At 37.0% G+C, this 19,881-nt stretch overlaps 1 protein-coding gene across 1 annotated transcript; it reads left to right on the top strand.

The window, feature by feature from the left end:
- The first annotated feature begins 485 nt into the window (after positions 1–485).
- On the top strand, positions 486–18,869 carry ACKR3 (atypical chemokine receptor 3). The gene is made up of 2 exons (XM_053691002.1): positions 486–535; positions 16,899–18,869. Exon 2 carries the CDS (start codon positions 16,926–16,928, stop codon positions 18,039–18,041), a length of 1,116 nt encoding a protein of 371 aa, XP_053546977.1. The 5' UTR covers positions 486–535; positions 16,899–16,925; the 3' UTR covers positions 18,042–18,869.
- Positions 18,870–19,881: the final 1,012 nt, after the last annotated feature.

Raw genomic sequence — 19,881 nt, 5'->3', positions numbered from 1 at the left:
CCACCTGTCTCTGGGATCGCCCACCAGGTACTCCCCCCCCCCCCATACCCATCTTCACTACCTATAATTGCCCGGGGATTATTGAAAACTATCAATTATTTTACCTCGTTGTGTTTTTTGCTAAATAACTCCGAAGATTTGTCAGTGCCTGTATTTCTCATGCAAGCATATTTTAGTGTACACTTCCTCTAGTGATGCTTCAATGAAATCCGTCTCAAGTCTCACCAGGTATTTCATGCAGCAGATACAAAGTAATGGAGGGACAGATGAGCTGCATAGAAAAACACAGTAACTGGTGAACCATGAGAGGCATTCATTTATTTTACCCAGTGGTCCACTCTCACTTTTTCCTTTTCTCACCATGTCCCAGTCTCCGCGCCGTTCTTTACTATCCCAGCTCGTCTTTCATGCACTCCGGGTGTAAATGCGCCCCCTGGCGGTCAGCGCTGTCCATCTATATATATGAGGCATGGCAGGAGCTTAGACACAGACACAGGAGGGACACAGAGGGGAGAGATCACGAGCTACTGGCAGGGTAAGTAGCGTGCGTGAGACCCTTTCAGTGTTAGTGATAGCCCTGGCACTGAGCGAGAACAGATTATATTGTATCTATAAGTGTGTAGTTTTACTAAGTATAATTGTATTTTTATAAACGTTATTTCATAAGCAACGTTATATGTCTTTAATTCGTTGTTTACGTGCAACACGCCGCTATCAGCCATACACACATTTCTGTGTCACAGTTATCTCACCCAACTGATCTCTCGCTAACGTATTTACTATATAGATCTTTATGTCACTCAGAACTTACAGATATCACCTACTTATATATGGTCTGCTCTTAAACACACAATTTGTCACAAACAGGGAATACTGTTGTTTCTGATCATTTATACACAACTATACCTTTATTGTAAATATAGAATTGTTTCTCTCCAACCTTATTTTTACACAAATGCACATATAACTATAATCTTTATATATAAATAGCTAGTTATTAATATATAGTCAGTTCTATAGTACAAAACAAGGCGTATCACTGCTACATATTCAGCTATCTGACTCAGACAACTTTTTTACACATCTCACCAGTACATGTACAGATAAAGTGTCAAACATAAGCAAAAAAAACTGTTTATGATCCCCACAAGGCTATTTCACTCACATACAAATACTAATCTCTTTCCTCTTCTGCTAAAAGTGATAGTTTTATATATACACTGTTCAGCTATCTCTCACACATAAACAGCAGGTACACAGAGACATCCACGGCTAACATATCAACTATCTAAGTGATGTAGGTGGGCAAAGGTAAGTGCAGAATATTTATTTGTGTGTGTGTATATATATATATATATATATATATATATATATATATATGTGTATATATATATATATGTGTATATATATATATATATATGTGTATATATATATATATATATATATATATATATATATATATATATATATATATATATATATAAAAACACACACGTACATAAATGGAAGCACACAGTTGATATCTGCTGCTTTATTAGTGTTGAGATTATAATAATGAAAAACTCATATTCAAATAAGAAAAATACAGTCTAAAGTACTAATCAAACAAAAAGGATTTTGGATACACTGAGTAAGTAAATTGGTACTAAAATTAATTCAAAAGAATGGAAATTTGCATATTGATTAAATAAGCAGTGAATTATTCTAAATCTGTAATAGGGACCAAACAATTATTTCATGATTTAGAAAGAGCATGCAATTTTAACCCCTTAAGGACCAGCGACGTACCCTGTATGTCGCTGGCCTTTTTTGGGACTTGATTGTTTTATAGCGCGGTCTTGCCACCAGCGTTGAGACTGCTCTATTCCACAAAGCCTGCTGGAGGGAGGGCATTAATAGCGTGTTCTTGCTAGACTTGTGCTATTATGTCCTGAAAAACCCCTAACGATCAATGACATACAGGGTACATTGTGGTCATTAAGGGGTTAAACAACTTTTCAATTTGCTACATTCTCTTGATATCCTTTGTTGAAAAAATATCTAAATAGGCTTAGTAGCTGCCGATTGGTGGCTGCACATAGACACCTTGTGTGATTGGCTCACCCATGTGCATTGCTATTTCTTCTACAAAGGATATCTGAAGAATTAAGCAAATTAAGTGATAGAAGTAAATTGGAATGTTGTTTAAAATTGGATTCTCTTGTCTGAATCATAAAATATTTTTTTTTGGTTTCATGTCCTTTTAAAAGAACATTGAATTAATGGTTTCATTGATGACTCAAAACGGGCATTTTCAAATGCATGACATGTTTTTTCAATTTTTTTTTTTATATATATATATAGATGTTTTTGTACTAAAAATATTTATTATATGGTTTTGGGGCGTGTCCCTGGCCATCAAAATAACTATGGGGAGTTGGCATATCAGCCAGTTAGCAATTTGTCCTTTAAGATGAGCTGCAGAGAGAAGCATTTTGTTTTAAAACAAACACAAAACATCTTTGATTATAATGTTCACTAAAAATGTGCCCTTTCATTTGTAGCATATAGGATTTTGGACTTTAATGTCACTTTAAGGAACTTAAAGTAATTGCCATTTATTTAAACAGATAACTAACTATATGGACAAATATGATGCATTTTACTGGTTTAACACATTTCCTGTTGTTTTATTGCACATGGCTGGCAGTTTGCTGTCTAAACTTTTGTAGATGATTTACAAAGCCAGTTTTGTTTTGTGGACAACCTATCTGGCACTGTGCTCTTACTCACTGCTTTCTGTGCACTTACACAGTTTAAGCTAGAAATAAAGTGCCCTATTTATTTTTCAGCATTTTATTATTAACAAATTCCTCATTCATACTATGTATGTTTAACCCTGAAAAAGTGCACTGAATTTGAAGTTCAGAAAATGTCAGTGTTGTATAGAGATAAACCTGAGACCTATTAGCCACTTTTCACAGTATTATAACTGATTGTTTATATATATATGTATGTGTATATATATATATATATATATATATATATATATATACATACATTGTTTTAATCTGCATCATCACAGAGCTACTATAATTTACTCCCTATTGGACAAATTCCTCAAGCCAAGCTTGTGTGTGCATGAATGTGTCTTCATACATTTAAATGTATCCTGATTTGAACCTAAATGCATGAAAATATCTCCTATAACAGGCACAATGTAATCCATCTTCAGGTTTTTACATACAGCAAGGTCGTTTCCTTTATTTAGGCCAATAACATACCATTTGCACGGGCAGATGTGGCATTTTGTACTGCTATGCCAGGTAGAGCAGGTAGATGTTTTTAGTGCTATTAATCTCAGAGTTCAGGTATAAAGATTAATATCAGAGGTTGTGCAATAAAGCCACATCAGTGTTTTGTAAGTTCTTGTCTCTGTTTATACAAGTGCCTGCTATTGATATAATAATTGTAATAAATTCATACTGTTATAGACTGGTTCAACTTGAAAGGGGCAAGTCTTCAACTCTAAATACATGTTGACTTTTGAAGTAGGCCCATAAGTGCTTAATATTATTGCCTGCCTTAGGAAGTTTCTGTTTTATGCATTTGTCAGTTGCAGGATTGCATCACAGTGCCGCTGCCTTCATAAAACCCTGAAAGTCCCTCCTGCTGAGTCTAAGTGGAGACATAACAGGAGGCATAAAAAATAGGAGAGAAGGAAGCTGGTGAAATAAGTTAGGGGGTAGTATGGAATACAGTAGGAACGAGAAGGGAGAGAAATGTTTGAGAGGTGGGAGTCATGGGAGAGAATACGGGAGCTGAAGCATTGCATAGATGGAGAGCTTGGGGCGGCAAGTGCAGAGAGAGAGAAAACAGGCGAATGAGAGACAGCAGGGGGGAGAAAGAGATTAGCAGCTGGGTTTCTGTGAGAGGCAAATGCAGGTTGTCCCCAGGGTACCTTTATTTTCCCAGTTTCTGGGAGTGGCTTTTGTGTATATGGATGTTATGTGCATTTAAAGGGATATGAAACCCAAAAAAATGTTCTTTTGTGATTCAGACAGAGAATAACATTAAGTTTCCAATTTACTTTTATTATCAAATTTACCTCGTTCCCATTGCATTCTGTGTTGAAGAGATTCTTAGGTAGGCATCTGGTGCACTACATGACAGGAAAAAGTGCTGCAATCTAGTGCTCTTGCAAAACTGCTGCCATATAGTGCTCCAGAAATGGACGTGCTCCTAAGCATAAGTCCATGCTTTGCAACAAACAAAGTAAATTAGAAAGTTGTTTAAAAAATCACATGCTCTGTCTGAATAATGAAATAGAACTTTTGGGTTCCATATCCCTTTATGTGACAGAAGAGATATAATGTATGGGATGCAGTAACGATTGTAGTGTTGTTACATGTGAAGTATATTTCTTACCAGGTAATGTCTAATTCAATTCCAGTTTAGTGTGTAAAACAAATACATAGCAGTGATTGTATTCAGTTTCTAGAGCTTACAGACTGAGGAACACAGGCAGTGTCAGTCCGAGGCATAAGTAGCATATCAGTGGAGTGGTGCAGATCTTATTTAAAACCATTGGCCTGGTAAAGATGCCATCTAATCATCTAGACCTATACCAGTTCTATAGAAAACTTGCCAACCTAGTGTACAAGGACCACAGTACATTTTATTTGTCTTCACTTTCTCTAATAACATGAAGTTTTTTTCCTCTACAAGCATTAAACATGTGCTGGGGGAGATATAGGCATATTGTTGTTATTATTATTATTAGTACTTTTAAAATGTGCTGTCCTCCCTAAGAGTGAAGCAAATCTAATGGAACATATGAAATATTTTTGCACCCCTGTTGTGCTATATGTACAATGTATAGATTCATACTGAATATATATATAAATATACCAGGTGGCCCTCATTTTACAACGGTTCAATTTACACCGTTTCAGAATCACAACCTTTTTTTCCAGTCATGTGGCTGCTATTGAAAAGCATTGAGAAGCAATGCATTTATTAAAATAGCCAGTAGGTGGAGCTGTCCGCTTGTGTTGCAGCAAAGCCAAGCAAGCTGAAATTAATCAGTTTAACCAGACCTGAGCTATCGAGCAGATTCCAAAGGAACAAGATCTTCCTGTCTATAAATCAGTCCAGATTGGAATGCATAGAAAGAACTGTTTGCAGAAAAATGCAAGTGAAGTCTGTGTTGTGAGATTATTGTATTAGGTTTATAATGATGTTTAGCAAATGTTTTTGTTCATTTAACTTCGTTTAATTATATATTCTGTGTTGTGTGATAATTTTATTAGGTTTATAATGCTGTTTAGCATTTAAATTCTTCATTTCAAAGCTTTAAAAATAATGTATTAGGTGTTACTTATGACAATTTTGAGAGGGGCCTGGAACCTATCTCCCTCACTTCCCATTGACTTACATTATAAACTGGGTTTCAATTTACAACGGTTTCGATTTACAACCATTCCTTCTGGAACCTAACCCCGGCGTAAAATGAGGGCTACCTGTATATAAAATACCCAGGAGCCTTTGTGCTGTGTATGTCTGTCATTACCAGGAAGTGTTTAATCTGATGGGTACACTTGGGGCAGCTTTTATTACATTTACTCCCTGCCTAATCTAATTTGGATAAACCAGTTTATCTGCCTCTTTTGAAGGGAGGACACAATTTGATCACACTGCTCAGATCACTTTTCTATTGTTCAAAAAACCTATTACAATCCCTAGATGTATTGTTTGTACGTTCCTTGGAGTTGGATTACTGTGGGTTGTATTGTTGCTGCTGACTAATGGAAGCACGCATATAATACTGAATATAACTGTGTGATATCCAGGTGAGTGGTCATTGCTTTCCTGGTCACATGCATCTGTTGTCATATACAAGGAGTGGACAAGGAACGTAATTTGCATGTAGAACTTAAAATCTAATACCACAGTCTGAGTCACAGGAACAAGGCATCTGGCCCACAGCCTGTAGCATAAAAACATGAGGTAATATTTTATAAATGTGCCTGTTTATAATCGGTTCTCCTGATCTCTAGTTTATTTATGACCTCTGGTCTTGGGCACCAGCTAACTGTGACACCTTCTACTTTGTTATAACCAACTCAGATATGAAAGTGCAGAAAAATGTTTTAATGTGATAAAGCATTTTATTATTGCAAATGCAATATTCAGACATCCCAACCTGCAAAAACTCATTTCAGGGAGGTGGGTTCACCCGCTACTGCGCCGCCATCCCCCCACCACCAGTTATATATTAGACTTCTTGAAACCCTAAATAAGATAGAAACTTATCATTAAAGTAGCTTCCCACTAAAGTCACATTAAAAAAGTAGCTTTATTGCACAACCACTTACAACAAACCTATTTTCCAGTGAACGTACGCTTGTTGAATGCTTAAATATTTTAGAATACAAAGTTTAATTATGTGCAGTAAATAAGGTAGTTTAATTTTATTCGAATAAGTGGGGGCTTTTTGTTTACTGGTGCATGCTTTGAGGGTTCTATAACGTCCCAGCAACTAAAGGCATTCCTTAAAGAAACACTTTTCCGGATTTCGGCCACATTGGATCATGGTACTTGGAGTTTCAGGGAGATTACATTCCATTTGCTGGCACCAGGGAGTCGCTATTACAATCAGGGAGACTCCCTGAATTTCAGGGAGAGTTGGGATGTCTGCAATATTGCTGGCAAATAGCTATAGGGTTTATCAGATCCCTGCTTTTTAACAATATAACAAAGTACATTTGATAAATAAGTCATTTAAAAAGTCTCTTTAAATTGCATGTTCTATCTGAACCACAAAAGTTTAATTTTGATTTATATGTCCCTTTATAGGGACAGTAAACACCTAGTGAGTTTATTATCAAATTTTTAATTATAGATAATGGAACAGCTTTGCAATCTATTTATTGTCATTATTTACATTGCCCCCCTTTTCATGTAATTTAGCTCTGAAAATTGAGCATTTTCTAGTACTCAGAACTTGGAATGCACCTGCTGACTTCCCAGTGTAACTCTGCTACACATCTGTCCCTAATTGACTTTATCCGATAACAACTGCAAAACAATTCACTTTATGCTAACTTTATGACTAGCTTGGTAGTCTGTTGACTAAAGCCCAGATTGGCTCCTCCAAATAAGACAAATAGTGGGTGGAGTTTAGCTATTGGAAATGAACTGCAGTAAAAAAGATGTACAGTATTTCTTTTAAAAACATTAAAGGGACACTCAGGTCAAAATTAAACTTTTATGATTCAGATGGAGAATGCAATTTCTAAACAACTTTCCAATTTACTTCCATTAACGCAATGTGCGCAGTCTTTTTATAATTACCCTTTTTAAATCTTTTCATATTTACCCTTTTTGAGTCACCAGCTCCTACTGAGCATGTGCAAGAATTCAAAGAATATACATATATGCATTTGGGAATGGCTGCTGGATGTCACATGGTACATGAGGATTGGAAATAGACATAACTTTGAAATTTGTCAGAAAAAAAATTCTACTTTTCAATTGAAGTTCAGTTGAAGTGCTATTGCCTTGTCTTTTTATCATACATTTGTTTATTATGTAAATCGACTTTATTTACTGGTCCTTTAAGGCTTGGCCGTTATGTTATTCTATAGCAGCACAACAGAAATGTCTTGTAATTAAGGTGTAAGATGTTCACTTTAAAAGCAGGCAAAAGTCACATTTAAGTTTTTACAACTGAGTGTAATTTACTTATTTGTCTTGGAATGACTTTTTAAAACTTAGCTCCTTTTTGTAAAAACATAAATAAGAAGGCTTAGTAGTGTGCATGTGGTTTGCTCTATACGTGCACTCTCCTGAACAAACCTAGGTATGATCTCATGAAGAGGAGCTACATTTAGGCAAAGCTGTGCATTAGAAAGTTTTTTTTGTGTGTTTTTTTTTTTTAAAGAGGCAGTTTAGTCAAAATGAAACTTTCATGATTCAGATAGGGCATTCATTTTTTTAAACAACTTTCCAATTTACTTTTATAATCAAATTTGCTTTGCTCTCTTGGTACTTTTTGTTGAAAGTTAAAACTTGGTAGGCAAATATGCTTATTTCTAAGCCCTTGAAGGCCACCTCTTATCTCAGTGCATTTGACAGTTTTCACAGCTAGGCACTGCTAATTCTTGTGTGCCATATAGATAACATTGTGCTCACTCCCATGGAGTTATTTATGAGTCAGCACTAATTGGATAAAATGCAAGTCTGTCAAAAGAACTGAAAGAATGGGACAGTCTGCAGAGGCTTTGATACAAGGTAATCACAGAGGTAAAACGTGTATTTATATAACTGTGTTGGTTATGCAAAACTGAGGAATGCGTAATAAAGGGATTATCTATCTATTTAAACAATATAAATTCTGGAGAAGACCGTCCCTTTTAATAATTGTACACGCTACCTCTGCATAATATTTAATTGTTGTATGCTTAAACCTTGCTGTCTCCTCAGAACTGACTTTTCCTCATCGAATGTTGCCTTTACCTTTGAAACATTCTCTGAGTAGTAACTTTAAGACATTTTACTTAAATTTTAGTGATCAGACTACAAATATTTGTTTAAAATCAGACTTACAGGGCTTACACCCTAATGTTATAGCCCAAAAGAGCTGACCTATTTAGCTGCCAATCTCACCATTACATTTAAGCTTGGGGTGCAGTTACTAGCTTGTGTAAGGTTGTTGGATGTTGGCATGCTGTGATTTACAGTCTGTGAAGAACACGCTGGTGTTATACTTCACCTGAGCAGATATCCAGCCTCTCATTCAATATAATCAGCTTGTATGGATAGTGATCTTTAAATCCAGGAGTCATTTTTTGAAATTGCCCTTAATGGACAATTGTCTTTGTTTTTCTGTGGGGGTTCTCTCCTGCCATTGTATGTGAGCACAGGTGATCTAACCCTAATCAGATACTTTCAGAATCCTATAGGCCTGTTGATCTCAACAAATATAACCCTTTTATGTCCTAATCCTCCGGACATACATTTGCTAGGTGAGGGAGGTGGGTGGCTTGGATTAAGGTTCAATAGATGTAGGCCACATGCAGACAGTTTATCCTCCTATAAATAACTGTAAAGTAATAGGCTGTGCCAGGCTGAGCTGCACATTTGTAGTTGACAAATGAAGATTTAGAGTGTAAGCTCTTTGGTGCAATGTACAAATTAATGTACAGCAGATAGTTAGTAAACAGGAGACTTTTTTTTCTTTTTTTTAATTTGGCTATAAACATTAGCTGAAAAGGCAGATCGGATTTAATTGTTACAGATATATGCCAGGTACATTCTTACAGGTTCAAAGTCTTAGCATTTATCTTATTGCTGAGTATCACAATCCACTTTAAATGAATCTGCATTCTGTTTCTAACAGTCTAATCCACGAGTGTAGCCTGTGCCCCTCTCTGGAATAGCAGAGGGATCCTGGTTACCTTTAAACAATGGATACTGTCTTCTCTGCTCCTTTCCCCTCAGTGCCTGAGGTGAAGTAGTCAGGGGCTGCAGGGGAGGTGTGTGCAAGGTAGGGGGTTGTTTTTCTCTCATATTGAGCTCTGTTTGAGAGTGGCAGCCATCAGTCACACATAGTCAATACACCACTATAATTTTACAATGTTAAATTATGTAGAACAGTTATTTGAATAAACAAACGTCTGCACGGATTACTGACAGGATGAAGTAGAGGGAAAACACTAAAAAAACTTGGCGCCAACGAGAGAACAGGAGGGGCCCATATAACAAAATATTTAGGACCGAGAAGTGAATTTGTATATGTCTGAGCTTCAGTATTTTTTTTTCCACCAATGCAAACAGGATTTGCTAAACAGGAATACATATTATGTTAAATAATATCATTTAAATTTCAAATGAAGGTAATTAGGAGCCTTCCATTTAGAATAGTTTATTGGATATGTAAGTTTTGATGTAATGTGTATTTACTTTTGTTGATAAAGAAATCTGGACAAAGACTTTAACCCAAAACAGATCTGTTTCTAGTTAAAGAGAATTAACAATGACCTGTATATTGTATTAGGGTGTTTTTTTTCTGACCTCGCTAATCCTTGAGATGTATAATTGTTTGCTAATTACGGGCAGAAGTGTGATTAGTGTAGAGAAGCAGGCAACCCCAGATAAAATAAGCCTACCCTGCTACATACAAGCAAGCCAGGCCTCAAACTGTAATTCAGTGTGATAGCGAGATAAAAGTATACATCTCAAGTATATAGGATTTTCTTTGTATGGTTTTAGGTGATAATGCAAACTGATACTTGAAACTGAAAGTGACTATGAATCTGCCTTATTTTAGGTTTTTCTTTATTTATATTAGTTAAAGGGACAGTATACACCAATTTCATATAGCTTCATGTAACAGACACTACTATAAAGAAGAATATGTACAAATGCTGATCTAAAAATCCAGAGCAGACCCCCCCTGCCCTGTATATGAAAGACAGGTAACATAAACTACACATTATTACAAAAACACTACCAAAAAGGATCATCTACAAAACATGTATGCAAAGAAAAATCTAATGTACAATGTCCCTTTAAAGGGACATTAAATCATTTTTTTCTTTGGTGCATTTGAAAAAAAAAGAGGGAAATTTAAAAAAATCTATTAATGTAGTAACATTTTTGTGTCTGTGTGGAAAATGGATGTTCCTATATTGAGAAGAAAAACAACTAAAACATGTTATGCTTGTGTGGCAATTCACACCAATAAATTAATGGGAGTTTTTCTTGTCAGACAGTGAGCAGTAAGGTCTTCATGATTGGCTGTGCCATGCACTTCCTTTTAGTTTAGAAATCAACAGCTTTATTGTAACTTTCTTCTTGCAAAAATGTTTTGAACATATTTAAATAGAACTCTTTTGTATGCGTGATGCATGTTTTTTTAATTTAATATGCTATATATTAATTTCTCAATGTTTTACAGTTATTTTATTGCTATTTCTGTGTTGAAAAATATAATTTGCTGCTTTTATGTGTCGCATGGCACTATCCACCAATACAGCGGTGGGAGTTGTCCTGCTCATGAAAAATGAGGTAAAAGTGAAAATAGAGAAACAATATCAACGTTCACAGTTTCTAGGCCAATGTTATGATGTGATTCAGCTGTTTTTGCTTATCAAGTGGCTTCTTATAACTGATTGTTCCTGTTTTATTATTACATATGAATGACTTTATACATTTAGATGATAAAATGAATGCAAGTACATTGATTTGAATAGAAAGCATTAGGAAAACAATGTCTGATTCAGGTCATTGTCACAGACACGGACAAACCAGTCACTGCCTGCTGAGTAACAGTTGCACCACTCCAGTGCAGTCCCCTTCATTCCCCGCCTCATCCCTTGTGTGCCACATGTGGTTTGTGTTAGTGGGATGCAGCCCGTACTGATGCACATGTGGTTAAGAGCAATTTAGTCATCAAAGGGCACACGCACAAAGAAAAGCAAGTCTGGGGTCATTTCAGGCTGGCTTCCTGTCCTGTGTGACACGAGGCTGCAGAAAAGAAGCCCCCAGCCCTGTATACATATTGTCTTGTGCACACAACTGCCAGCCTTATGTAAACGTTGTGTAGAATTCTGTACACACATTCTATCTTTTATAAACATTCCTAACCCTGGGCAGTGCTAATTACTGTACATTTTATAAGCCCTGTGTGAATTCTGGGTGTGTTACTGTACACAGCACTGTGCCATCCATTTCTTAGTGTTGTATAGGGTTCTTGATATATTGCCAACCTTTTGTGTTTGCTGCCTTCAGTATTGTATTTGTTGGCAGCTCTGTACTAAAGTGGCATAAAATGCAGAAAGCAAATACTCACACGCATTAGATCATTTTATCATTGCATATAACTATAAGGGGTTAGTCATGTAGTTAAAGTCAGCTCCAGGACAGCAGTGGCTTACTGGGAGCTAGCTAAACACATCTGGTGATCCAATGACAAGAGGCATATGTGTTTAGCCCCCAATCACTTGGCAGCTCTCAGTAGTGCTCTGCAGGGGTTAAACACATAGTTATATGCAGACAGCACTGTAACAATAAAAACAAGACATTAGTGCATATTCTATTTTGTCCCTTTAATTGTTGTACAAACTACATTATATATTTTTGTAAACTTAAAGGGACATTGTACACTAGATTTTTCTTTGCATAAATGTTTTGTAGATGATGCATTTATAAAGCCCGTCTGGTAGTGTTTTTATAAAAATGTCTAGTTTTGCTTATTTTTTAAGAACATAGTGCTGATTTTCAGACTCCTAACCAAGCCCCACAGTGTCAAATGTATACAGGCGTTTACAGACTCATGCAGGCTCTTGTTTATGTTATCTATCTTTTCATATGCGGGGAAGGGGGAGAGCGTCTGCTCTTCTTGTTTTCCCAGCCCCTTTTAGTGGGTGTCCCAGACTAAACTGGGAGCTTCTAAGTACATTTAAAAAAGTTTTATACTGGATTTTTAGTCCAGCATTTGTGCATATTCTTCTTTATAGTAGTGTCTATTACATGCAGTTATAAGACATTGGTTTATATTGTCCCTTTATAGGGACAGTAAAGTTTAAAAATAATGTTACATAATTCTGCACATATTGCAGAATTATGTAACATTATCTTAGTGACAGCTTGAAATATCAAAAGATTTAAGAGATTTTATCCCCCAAAGTTACTTACCTTGTTTCCTCTCCAGGCTCTTCTCATCAGATCTTCTTTTGAAAGCGGTTCACAGGCTCGCTGTCTAATCACAGCGCACCCAATTGCGCTATTGAACTAAATGTAGCTCGTTTCCGCTACCAAACCAGAGTGGGAGCACACTACATTTACTTCAATAGCGCAAACTGGTTTTCAAAAGAAGACCTGATCAGAAGAGCCTGGAAAGGAAACGAGGTATGTGTAACTTTGGGGGATAAAATATCTTAAATCTTTTTAAGAAGTTTTTTTTAAAAAAAAGTTACATTCTCTAATTTGCTAGAGCATGTTATATGACTATCCACCCTGCACTAATGTGTGTTTAACCCCTGCAAAAGGGTTAAACACATAGTAAATGTACTGCTCAGGACCCGCAGAGCACTGCTGGTCTTAATCTGAAACCAATTCTGATCTAGTCAGCAGCATTAGTTGCACATCTCAGATTTGTAACTAGCGCACTGTTGATTAGATCAGCAGTGGTTTCTGCTTGGGACAGCACTGTTCTGCAGGTCCTGAGACATACTTCTACTGTGTGTTTAGTGCAGGGTAGATAAACTTAGAATTATTTGCATGTTCTAACTAATTTTGTTGTTACTGTACTTTGTCAGCCTTGTGTACATGTTGTTGTGAGCACTGTGTACATTGTCAGCCTTGTGTTCATGTTGTGAGCACTGTGTACTTTGTCAGCCATATGTAAGCATTATATCAAGTACTGTGTACTTTGCCAACCTTGTGTACATGTTGTTGTGAGCACTGTGCACATCGTCAGCCTTGTGTTCATCTTGTGAGCACTGATTACATTGTCAGCCTTGTGTTCATGTTGTTAGCACTGGTTACATTGTCAGCCTTGTGTTCATGTTGTGAGCACTGGTTACATTGTCAGCCTTGTGTTCATGTTGTGAGCACTGGTTACATTGTCAGCCTTGTGTTCATGTTGTGAGCACTGGTTACATTGTCAGCCTTGTGTTCATGTTGTTGTGAGCACTGTGCACATCGTCAGCCTTGTGTTCATCTTGTGAGCACTGATTACATTGTCAGCCTTGTGTTCATCTTGTGAGCACTGGTTACATTGTCAGCCTTGTGTTCATGTTGTGAGCACTGGTTACATTGTCAGCCTTGTGTTCATGTTGTGAGCACTGGTTACATTGTCAGCCTTGTGTTCATGTTGTGAGCACTGGTTACATTGTCAGCCTTCTGTTCATGTTGTTAGCACTGGTTACATTGTCAGCCTTGTGTTCATGTTGTGAGCACTGGTTACATTGTCAGCCTTGTGTTCATGTTGTTGTGAGCACTGTGCATATCGTCAGCCTTGTGTTCATCTTGTGAGCACTGATTACATTGTCAGCCTTGTGTTCATGTTGTGAGCACTGGTTACATTGTCAGCCTTGTGTTCATGTTGTGAGCACTGGTTACATTGTCAGCCTTGTGTTCATGTTGTGAGCACTGATTACATTGTCAGCCTTGTGTTCATGTTGTGAGCACTGATTACATTGTCAGCCTTGTGTTCATGTTGTGAGCACTGGTTACATTGTCAGCCTTGTGTTCATGTTGTGAGCACTGGTTACATTGTCAGCCTTCTGTTCATGTTGTGAGCACTTTGTACTTTGTCAGACATGTTTAAGCATTATATCAAGTACTGTGTATTTTGTCAGCGTTGTGTACATGTTGTTGTGAGCACTGTGCACATTGTCAGCCTTGTGTTCATGTTGTGAGCACTGTGTACATTGTTAGCCTTGTGTTCATGTTGTGAGCACTGTGTACATTGTTAGCTTTGTGTTTTATTGGGCACTGTATGCATTCTCACAAGTGCTATTAGTGCTGATATCTGTTATAAGTGTTGTGCACATTGTCAGCACTGTATACATCTTTAATTGGGCACTGTATGCATTCTCACAAGTGCTATTAGTGCTGATATGTTACAAGTGTTGTGCACATTGTCAGCACTGTATACATCTTTAATTGGGCACTGTATGCATTCTCACAAGTGCTATTAGTGCTGATATGTTACAAGTGTTGTGCACATTGTCAGCACTGTATACATCTTTAATTGGGCACTGTATGCATTCTCACAAGTGCTATTAGTGCTGATATATGTTACAAGTGCTGTGCACATTGTCAGCACTGTGTACATCTTTTATTGGGCACTGTATGCATTCTCACAAGTGCTATTAGTGCTGATATCTGTTATAAGTGCTGTGCACATTGTCAGCACTGTGTACATCTTTTATTGGGCACTGTATGCATTCTCACAAGTGCTATTAGTGCTGATATATGTTACAAGCGCTGTGCACATTGTCAGCACTGTGTACAAATTGTCAGCAGGATTCTGATCCCTGACTAGCACTGACAGTTGTAAATTCCTAGTGGCGAGAAGAGGAGGTACTGGCAGCATCTGCTTTTAACATTGTGTCAGATAGGCTTTGATCTCAGTCTGAGGTGAGTGGTCTGAATCTCTGTGTTGGATTATATTGTACCTTTGTTTAGCTGCCATTATATCCCCTTCAGGCAAAGCATATCTCAGTATTTTGTGTACATTGAAGTAACTGCGTTAGTCCAGTAATTCAGGTGCCTAAATAACAAGAGCACAAAGCAGTAATACTTTTTTTCTTGGATGAACACTGCATTTTTAAAGACAGTTTTGTTGTACTTTTCTTATTTTGCCATCTGTGTAGATGAGAAGTAATGGTATCACATTATCAGAGCAGGAGGAATTTTGTTAGAAAAAACAACAATATATAGCTTAATTTTTCAAAATAGTTACTAAATGAGGACATAAACTTATAGGTGGATAATAGAATTTATAATGTCTTTATGCTGAAAACAACAGAGGGAAATTCAGACAATTGATTTATGATTTGATATTTAATTATAGTTAGTTAGGGAAGTAATATAAGAAACTGGAAGAGCCATTGATTTAAATTCAATACAACCTGCTTGTGAAGCTCACAACTCACTGAGAAAAACAACAACATGGAAAGTCAAAAATTGGGAATTAAGAAGAAAGCATAACAAAACCTGTGAGCGACTCCAGTTGTTACGTGTGTGATGTGTGTGTGTGTGATGTGTGTGGTGTGTGATGTGTGATGTATGTGTGATGTGATGTGTGTGTGATGTGTGTGTGTGTGATGTGTGGTTGTGTGGTGTGTGGTGTGTGTGATGTGTGTGTGTGATGTATGTGTGGTTGTGTGTGTGTGTGATGTGGTTGTATGTGTGATGTGTGTGTGTGTGGTGTGTGTGATGTGTGTGTGTGATGTATGTGTGGTTGTGTGTGTGTGTGTGTGATGTGTGTGATGTGAGGTCTGTATTGTTATCGTATGGAAGATTTAATGTATATTTCATATGTTATTGTAGTCTTCATGCAATGTATGTTTGTGTCTCTATCTCTTATGAGTATTTTTTTTTAATTGTTACTGTATCTTTATAAATATATATTTTTTCAGTAGTTGTGTATACATATTGTTGTATCCTACTCCCCTGTGTCTAACAACCCAAGTTCTGTTACTACAAAAGGGTCAATTCTAATCTGTTAGAAGATATGATCTGTGTGATCTGGTTCTTGGTTTTTACAGCTTTTCCAACGTTTTTCTTGTGAAATCTCATCAAATACTCATCAACAATATTTCAATTCACCAGAAACACCTTTTGCATAGGTTTAAAGGGACATTAAACCGAAAATGATTCAGATAGAGCATATCATAGTTTTCTTGGTATCCTTTGTTCAAGAGTATACATAGGAAGGTGGGAGCTAGCTGCTAATTGGTGACTGCTCATATATGCCTCTTTTCATGGGCCTACCAATGTGTTCAGTTAGCTCCCAGTAATGCATTGCTGCTTCTTCAACAAAGGATACCAAGAGAATGAAGCAAAATTGGCAATATAAGTGAATTGAAAAGTTGTTTCAAAATGTATGTTCTATCTGAATCATTAAAGAAAAGTTTGGGTTTCATGTCCCTTTAAATAATTATTTTTTAAGAATTTTAGATGTTGCAGATGATCTATGTTTCCCTTGTCTGTTATATAGTCTGATGGTTGATTATTGTTTAAATTGGGCCATTTTGTATCTAGTGTTATAAAGAGTGGTAAATACACAGAATTCTTCCATCTAGAAGTCTGCATAAATATTGCATTCAAGTTAGGTGCTGTTAAGACTTAAAAATCATTATTGTTTTCCTGATCATGTGTTTTTGTTTTTTTTCTTGCAGGACACTGTTTTCTGACTTTACTTCCCAATGAGTGCCATCGACTTTGCCGCCATGGATTACATGGAGAGCTTAAACTCCAGTGATCCAAACTCAAACTGCTCCAATGGTGACTGCATTTTCCTGGAGTCCATGTCATGCTCCAGTACCATAAATAAGAGTGCCCTGCTGTACACCCTAGCCATTGCCTACATTTTCATCTTTGTAATGGGAATTTTGGCCAATTCAATGGTTATTTGGCTCAACCTCCAGGCCAAAACAACTGGCTATGAGACTCATTTGTACATCTTTAACTTGGCTGTAGCTGATCTATTTGTCCTCCTTACACTGCCTGTGTGGGTCGTATCCTTGGTTCAGCACAACCAGTGGCCAATGGGTGAGATGACCTGCAAAGTAACACATTTGATATTTTCCATCAACCTGTATAGCAGCATATTCTTCCTCATGTGCATGAGCATTGATCGGTATGTGTGTGTGTCACTACGTGGAGCTTCTGGTCAACGGCGGAGGAAGGTGATACGTCAGTTGGTCTGTATCATAGTCTGGCTTGTGGCATTTGCTGTCTCTCTCCCGGACACATATTACCTGAAAACTGTCTCTTCCCCTAGTACCAATGAAACATACTGCCGTTCCATGTACCCAGAGGATACCTTTAAAGAATGGCTTCTGGGAATGGAAATTCTTTCCATTGTGTTAGGATTCATTATTCCTTTCCCAATTATAGCCATCTTTTACTACCTATTGGCCAGAACTCTCCACTGCTCATCTTCGTCTTCTTCTGCTGGGGATAAGGAGCGGAACATAAGTGGAAAGCTGATTGTCTCCTATGTTGTAGTGTTCATGATTTGCTGGCTGCCATATCATGGCATGGTGTTGCTAGATGTGTTCTCATTCCTTCAGATACTGCCATTTAGCTGCCAGCTGGATAATTTTCTGTATGCTGCCCTCCATATTACACAGTGCTTTTCCCTACTCCATTGTTGTATCAACCCAATCTTGTATAGTTTTATCCACAGAAACTATAGATATGAGATCATGAAAGCCTTTATCTTCCGTTACTCCTCAAAGACTGGGCTTACCAAGTTGATTGACTCTTCTAAGGTGTCCGAGGCAGAATATACAGCTGTGGACCAAATTCCAAAGTGAAGGACCCCAAGTTTAGTAGTCGGCCTTCTCATCCTATCTAATGCCTACTGCAAGCATAGACTGGGGTAATTTGGGACCAATGCGGATCATATTTATTCCTGTCTTTTTCCGCAGGTGAGAGAGGAGCAACCAGAAAAAGAATAGCTTCGCTCAATGTTGGCACTTGATCATATATTGGTGACTAGAACATCTCTAGCAAAAGGTATTGAAGCACAAATACTGGCTGCTGGCTGTTTCATAGTAGGGAATTCCCTTGTCTGTCTCCAAAGAAGTGGCAATAAAATATCCTCTGAAAGGAACAGATGCAACACAACATAGCACTGAAACGTATCTATCTCAACCATGTGTCTATAAAATGGCACTGCACATTTCCTTGGTTTTATGTGGAAAATGGGATATGTAACTCAACACAGCATAGTCTTTATGCAAAAAAAAAAGAATGGCAGCTTCACCAAATGAAGATATGGCTATCTCCAAGTAAAGGAGGTTAAGAAAACCATAGCGGGTACTGAGTGTACCCTACAGCCAAACCTATAAATTGTGTTTGCCACTGCATTTGTATTATATGTAATATAAATTACTTTCTTCAAAGCACATATATATTTTTCTATAGCTTATTGTATTTAAAAGCCATATTATTGGCAGTATTCATATTTGAAATTCAAATAGTCATATCTATATATCTATATATGTTATATCTATATTTTGTGTCTATGTGATACATTACATTACCATGTCATTTGTAACTTGTTTTGTACAATAATATTATGTTTTTGCTAATTTTGAAGATCTTTGTTAGCTATTAAAACTTTGAAAACTGTATATAAATCTGATTTTATTGTTCTGTCAACAATAAACAAACCAAAGAAAAAAACATGACAAGAAACATGTCACAAATACAGACAGTTCTTAACAATAGAAATCAGTGGCAGATGATATTTTCACTGGGGTGACCATAGGCCACTGATTTTTCAAACCTGTCCTCAGGCCTCCCCAACAGGCCAGGTTTTTAGAATTACCTTGGATGAGAGTCTGTAAAATAACCATGTTTATAAATCAGCTGCTTATTTCACTTGTGCACCAGTTCAGATATCCTCAACATCTGGCCTGTTAGAGAGGCCTGAGGACAGGTTTGAAAACCAGTGCCATAGACAAAGGAAATGCCATAGACATAGTGATGTGAAGAGGCAAATAAAAAAACTATTTTTGAGAGGATAACATCAGATTAAACTTTCATTGGGTAACTTCCAACTAGAGGATACATCTATTTGGGTTGGGGAGAGGCAGCAAATATCTTTATGGGGGTGTGGGGAATAAACATGAATTAAACTCTGATTGGTAAAGATGGTAACAAGAAATATTGTTTCAGGACAATGGCAGATAATTGCTTTATAAAGGGAGGTTGCTAAAAAAGAATAAACCTGATGGCACTACCCTTGTTGCTTCCCCTTATTTGTTGATCATTTCCAAAACTAATTCAATAATATGGATCTCAATGTGTTTCGGGGAGAGGGGTGCTGTACACAAATCAAATTCAGAAGAGAACAAGTAAAGAGTACTTGTAAAAAGAGTGTAACTAAAAGCACTCGCAACACAGCTAGAATACTAACAAGTGGATCAAAAAATATAAGACACACGGGCCCCCAAGAAAGGGGAAAGAGTTAAAACGTAACTTTTAATAAAAACTACAAATTATTATAAAAGTGGTTGTTAAAACCACAAACCAGACAGTATAGTGCCTACTGCTTGGGTATTGAACCGCAATATTAGAGTAGTGTGATAGACAAAGGTTACAAGGTCCTGGGACCATCAGGTAGGTCCTACAGTAATGGGGTATCTC

The sequence above is a fragment of the Bombina bombina genome, chromosome 1, assembly GCF_027579735.1.
Source record: "Bombina bombina isolate aBomBom1 chromosome 1, aBomBom1.pri, whole genome shotgun sequence".
Taxonomy (NCBI): domain Eukaryota; kingdom Metazoa; phylum Chordata; class Amphibia; order Anura; family Bombinatoridae; genus Bombina; species Bombina bombina.
The sequence above is the reverse complement of the archived record's forward strand: the minus strand, read 5'-3'. Positions and strand labels throughout refer to the sequence as shown.

Coding starts and splice junctions, on each gene's coding strand:
- ACKR3 (XM_053691002.1), top strand. CDS start 16,926: ATGAGTGCCATCGACTTTGCCGCCATGGATTACATGGAGAGCTTAAAC.